This window comes from Phaseolus vulgaris, chromosome 9, assembly GCF_000499845.2.
Source record: "Phaseolus vulgaris cultivar G19833 chromosome 9, P. vulgaris v2.0, whole genome shotgun sequence".
Lineage (NCBI taxonomy): Eukaryota > Viridiplantae > Streptophyta > Magnoliopsida > Fabales > Fabaceae > Phaseolus > Phaseolus vulgaris.
The window spans coordinates 29,775,836-29,782,091 of NC_023751.2; the positions used below are offsets into that span (position 1 = coordinate 29,775,836).

Consider the following 6,256-nt stretch of genomic DNA (forward strand, 5'->3'; position numbering starts at 1 on the left):
CGATGAAATTTATCCAATGTTGTTTAAAACAAACATGATCAGTTTCTAAATCATATAAATTTGATTCTGATACCAAATAAGATTAAAATAAACTAATTCACTTGAACTTAATTTCTAGAGATTTTAATGGAAAAAAAATATTAATGTGATAACTGCATCATCAAATACATTAGTTTACCATCTTTAAAAAGAAATCATCTTCTTATACGAGTTCATGTCCTTCTACTCTTAACCGTTGTAATTTGGAATAATTCAATGACATGACATCAATGACATCCTTTTACTCTTAATAGTTATAATCTAGAACAATTCAACAGTTGTAATCTAGAACAATTCAATGTTGAGTCATGAGCATGTCAGGATTCTAAATAAATAGAGATTTAACTTCTCTATTTACTAAGATACCATTATAGACCTAATATCTAAAGGCTGCAAAACATGAAAACAGTTATAATATTTGAAGTGATTTTACATTTACTTCATGGTTTCAAGGGACACTCTCCTGAAGTAGAAAAAGTGGAAGTGATAAAATGAAAAGAAACCACAACATTTGTTTATTTTGATGCTAATGAGGAGAAGGTTCAATATCTTTAAGAAGTCCAACTATCTGCTGCATGCTTGGTCGCTTGGAAGGAAGTTCAGCAGTGCAGAGATAACCAATCTTAAGGGCCTCCTCCATTTGCTCTTCTGCTCCAGTGTAATGAATTTTTGGATCAATGGCTCTTGAAGCTTTGTTCTCTCTCACTAACCCTCTCACCCAACTAACCAAAGTTGCTTCTTTCACATCAGGATAATCATCTCCAACAGGCTTCTTCCCAGATAGTAGCTCAAAGAGAACAACCCCAAAACAGTACACATCTGATTTTGGAGTTGAGGTGTAGAATTCTGGTTGAGAAAACTCTGGTGGAACATAACCAGGTGAACAAAGTCCAATCTCCTCATCCAAGCCACTCCCAAAAATCTTAGCCAACCCAAAATCTGAAAGTCTTGGCTCCAAGTTATAGTCCAAATATACACTGCTAGCTTTAAGATCTCTGTGAATGATTGGTGGGGAGCATCCATGATGCAGAAATGCCAATGCTCTTGCAGTGCCGAGTGCAATTTTATGGCGAAATCTCCAAGTTGTGAGGCCTCCTTCTGATCCAGCATTTTGGATCCCATCACTGCCATCTTCTTCCCATGTATCTGTGCTCCAATCATCTGTACTTTGAAGAACAACACCAAGTGGCAAGTCATAAAGCAAATTTTGTAAGTTTCCATTCTCCATGTAGTCATATATAGCAATCCGCTGATCCCCAGCTACACAGTATCCGGTTAGAGGAACAAGATTGGGATGCTTTATTCTTCCAAGATACTCAAGTTCTCTTGCAGCTTCTTTATCTGTAAGAGTGGATCCAACCACCAGTACTTTAACTGCTACATGAATACCACCTGGTAGAAATCCTCTATAAACAGGCCCAAATTTCCCTTCAGCCAAAAGGGTACCCCTATCAAAATTTGAAGTTGCAGCCAAGAGGTCTGCAAATGTGATATTTAACAGTGGCTTGTCAAAGATTACCACTGGGACGGATGTTGCTTGTTTAACATCAGCCACCCAAGTGGTTGAATCTGTGTGGAATGAAAAGGGACCTGATATGTTATGTTCTTCTTTGTATGAAGTTTGTTTAACAGGCCATGGTTTTGTTTTCTTAAGGCAACCAAAAGCTAGAAGCATAAGCCCAGCAATCAAGCAGATCATTGAGAAGGTCAATGCTAGAGCTAGCTTCATTCCCTTGTTTTCAGTGGCTCTTTTTTTTGGAAGACTTGGCTTTACAGCAATAGGGCAACTGTTCACTGATCCATAAAATGCTCTTTGGATGATAGCTGATTTGGTTTCCAAAGCACAGAAGGATAAGTTGTTATAAGAGAAGTTGTATTTTTCCATTAAAGGAAGTTTCTCTATGACCGATGATGGGACATCTCCGCTCAGATTGTTGTTTGAAAGGTCAAGAACTTGAAGGTTTGTATTGTTCAGTAAAGGAATTTTTCCTGTAAGATGGTTCATAGAAACATCAAGTGCACTCAAATTACGAAGTTGTGAGATTTCAGCAGGAATGTAACCAATGAGACTAGTTTTGGACAAGTTCAGGTATTCCAATCCAGATAGCTTTTCAATCTTGGGGAATTTCTGTCTGCTAAATCTATTGTGGGCAAGATTAAGGTGCTTCAGATTCTTGGATTCAATAAAATTTTGGGAAATCTCCCCATCTAGCTGATTCTCTGACAAGTCAAGATAAACTAAATGAGACCAATTGTAACTAGAGATGGAATGTACCTGAGAAATGCGACCTTCAAAATGGTTTCTTCTAAGATCCATGACCTCAAGCCTTCCCTGAAATAACTTCATCACAGAACCCTGAAAGGAATTTCCAGATATGTTGAGACTCACAATGGACTTCAACCCAGAAATATCAGAATCACTGCCATTAATACTATTCCCAGCAAGGTTCAAGGTAATGAGATTAGGAAAAGCAGCACCAAACTCATCCGGAACTGTCCCACTTAACCGATTTGAAGAAAGATCAATTGAAACAAGAGAACGACACTCAAGAATCCCAGAAGGTATTCTTTGCTCAAACCGGTTGTGGTCAAGTTTGATGACTTTCAGACTCACGAGGGAACTAATAGCTTCAGGAATTTCCCCAGAGAAATTGTTGCTGGACAAGTCCAATACTTCTAGCAAACCAAAGTTTCCTATGTTGTTAGTCAATGAACCAGAAATCTGATTGCCGGAGAGGTTAAGGTTCTTGAGCATGCTAAAACTCCAGAAATCAGAAGGCAAGTCGGTGATTTTGTTGTGGCTAAGGTCCAAAGATCGAAGCTTGGTGAGCTTGCCTATGGTGGTGTCTGGAACAGGACCAGAAAGGTCCATGCCAGAAAAGACTAACCCAATAACATGTTCTCTCTTGGCATCACATGAAACCCCTTGCCATGAACAAACAGAAGCAGAAAAGTTGTAGACCTGGGAGGATGCTAAGCCCATCTTCTTCAAAAACTCAGACACAAGGAAATCATCAGTGTTTGGTTGCTGGGATGCTAAGTGCTTGAAGAAGAGTGTCAGAACTAGAACAGAACCCAACACTCCCAAACCCATCATATACAGGAGTGAAGTCGGTCACTGAGAAATGATGCAAAATAGTTAGCCACTCACGGCAAAGCCTCCACCAACTTGGAAAATGCCCCTCTCAGAACTTCAACACCAGAATAAGCATAGATTGGTGCGAGTCCATGGAAAAGTCTCAAGTGCTTTTCTACACTCCATATCTCCATACACTATCTGTAATGGTACTGTCTCCGAAGGAAAATACTGAAAAAAAATTATGCTTTACGCTTTTGCTGCAGAAGGACTAAATGACAACGGGGTTACAACTACTAGTACCACGATGTTTTTAAAGAAAAATTAAGTAGCTCTGATGTAACATTACACAAAGGTTATGGACTTCTACGAAAAAAACATCTGAGAGACCTTCTTTGACCTTCTTTGTAGATCCCTGAAGGACAAAAGAAAGACACAAACCATGCAATGCAAGAAACAAGTTATTATTGTCTTTGTCTTAAGCTCAAAGCTAAGGTACTTTACTTCTGTAGCAGAGCATAGGGTAAGCTAGATCTTTAAGAAACAAAAATTTATTTTATTTTTACCCTTTTTCACACAGTGAATGAGCGAGGAAGAGACGGTGCAACATGCAGAACAATATGAATGAGTAAGGAAAAGTAAAGAGCAAGGTGGGGTTCTGGTCGGATCATAAATGAGAGGGAATTGAATGAGAATTGCTTTGTGGATGCGGTTGGTGAATGTATCAAGAAATTGTTGGTGGGAATTCAATGATTCTTCATTGAGTATTTATCACCTTTTTTTGGGTCCATTGATATGTTATTTCGCCATTATGGTTCAAAGTAAGAAGAAAATAAAGCAGGTCCTTCTTCGTAAGGGCAGGATCATCCATTCCTATCATGCCTAGAGGGAAACAAGAAAAATTATGAAATCTGGTAAGTAGAAAAGAATATCCAAATGACTCAAATATTAATAATATATCAAAGACTCATTGGAAATTGATTTTACTACTTTTTTTTTTCATACAATTTTATCTTTTTCAGGTCAACGAATTTAATTACACAGTTAATTTAATAAATTAAAAAATTTATTTTAACCCGATAATTTGAGAAAAAAAAAGATGAATTATTTAAGGAGGAATGCGATTTCTTGGTTGACAATGTTATATAACCAACATTACGTGATCCTTCTTACCCTCATTCTTAATTGTTGATTCTACCATAACTTTTACCTATATTTATATCATTACAGTAGGTTTCTCAATTCTAATTAAAATTATAAAATTGTAATTTGGTCAATTAGGCCAAAAAATATTAAGAACAAAATGGTATAACATAAATTTTTACACACTTAAAATCTTAATCGATCCGCCGCTTCATCTTTGAAGAATAAATTTCAAAACAATTAGCTTGTTGGATTGAGTGTGATTATTAGGTTGAAAGTTATAATGTGAGGAAACAACATTTTTTACTTAAAAACGTAAGAGTCCAAATATCATTATTTGAGTGTGATTTGACTCACGTGACACGATAATTGATAATTGATACCACCACATGCAATATAGTCATTAGAATGTTAAAAACATAAGAAAATTGTACAGAAGAAGATGGAAAGAAGAAAAGAAAGAAGATGTGTTTATTCTCTTGTTATTTACATCATTTTATGTATAAGAAATATATACGGTAGGAGACTTTCTTTCTCCAAATTACAATTACAATAATCTAATTAGGTAGAAATTCACTAATCATGAGATTCTATCATTATTAAATTAATTGCATATAATTGGGTACAATATCGTACAATATTGCATACAATAATTGCGTATAATTTGATAATTATTATTTCCTCAGTATTCCCCTAAAGTTGGTAGCTATCTGAAGATCATCCCAACTTGTGTCGTAGCGTAAAAAAATTGTTCCTTGCCCAAAGCCTTCGTACAAATATTTGCGAGCTGATACTTTGTTGTTGGTACACAAGAAGGACTGATTACCCGACTTGTAATTTTTTTCGTACAATGTGTCAGTCTATCTCAATGTGTTTTGTGCGTTCATGAAATACTGGGTTTGCTGCTATATGTAATGCCGCTTGATTGTTACAGAAAAGTTGAGCTAGCAAGTTACATGACACCTTTAAATCCTGCAACAGATATCGCAACCAAACTATCTCCAAACAAGTATTGGCCATCACGCGGTATTCTGCTTCTGCTGATGATCTTGATACTTTTGTCTGTTTCTTTTACTTCCATGAGATAATATAAGAACCAAGAAAAATACAATACCTAGATACTGATCTCCGAGTTGTCTGACAACCTCCTCGAGTCGCAATAAGTTGTCAATGTCAAATTGTTCTCGGATGGCAATAACAAACCTTGTCCCGGTGATCCTTTGATGTACTTTAGGACTCAAATTGCGGCATCCCAATGAGGTTTCTATGGAGCCTGTATATATTGACTTAGGGTCCGAACTGAAAATGCTATGTCAGGCCGAGTAACCGTGAGGTATATCAGTCGTCCCACGAGTCGCTTGTATTTGACTGGATCCTTTAATAACTCTTCATCGTTTGGTATGAGTTTTAGGTATTGCTCTATTGGAAATTTGTCTAGACGAGCACCTATGAGTCTTGTATCCTACAAAATATCAAGCGCATATTTTCTTTATGACATGTAAATACCAGCTTTGGAACGGGAAAATTCAATCCCTAGAAAATATTTTAAGTCTCCAAGATCTTTAATGCAAAATTGTTGTAATAGACAGTCTTTAACACACTGAATTTCTGTCAAATCATTTCTTGTCAAAAAAATATCATCCACATAAATCAAAAGGCAGTAAATGATGAGTTATTATGTCTTGTTAATAAAGAGTATTGGACTGTTGAAATCCTACAAATTTAATCACATGAGAAAATGTTAAAAACCATGTTTGGAATGCCTGTTTGAGACCATAAAGGGATTTGTTTAGTCGACATACAATGTTCTCCCCTGTCGATGATGCTCGGGTGGCAAGTTCATGTAAATAATTTCATGCAATGTGCCATGTAAAAAAGTATTTTGCACATCTAGTTGGTGAGTAAACCAATTTTTGGCTGCTGCAATGGTGAGGAGACACCTCAAAGTTGTTAATTTTGTTGTGGGTGAAAAGGTTTCAAAATAATCAACACCTTCAA

At 36.4% G+C, this 6,256-nt stretch overlaps 1 protein-coding gene across 1 annotated transcript; it reads right to left on the reverse strand.

Moving 5' to 3' along the window:
* Positions 1-340: 340 nt before the first annotated feature.
* On the reverse strand, positions 341-3,849 carry LOC137821889 (probable LRR receptor-like serine/threonine-protein kinase At2g24230). Its single transcript, XM_068626683.1, has one exon. It carries the CDS (start codon positions 3,134-3,136, stop codon positions 566-568), a length of 2,571 nt encoding a protein of 856 aa, XP_068482784.1. The 5' UTR covers positions 3,137-3,849; the 3' UTR covers positions 341-565.
* Between the last annotated feature and the right edge of the window lie 2,407 nt (positions 3,850-6,256).

Coding starts and splice junctions, on each gene's coding strand:
- LOC137821889 (XM_068626683.1), bottom strand. CDS start 3,136: ATGATGGGTTTGGGAGTGTTGGGTTCTGTTCTAGTTCTGACACTCTTC.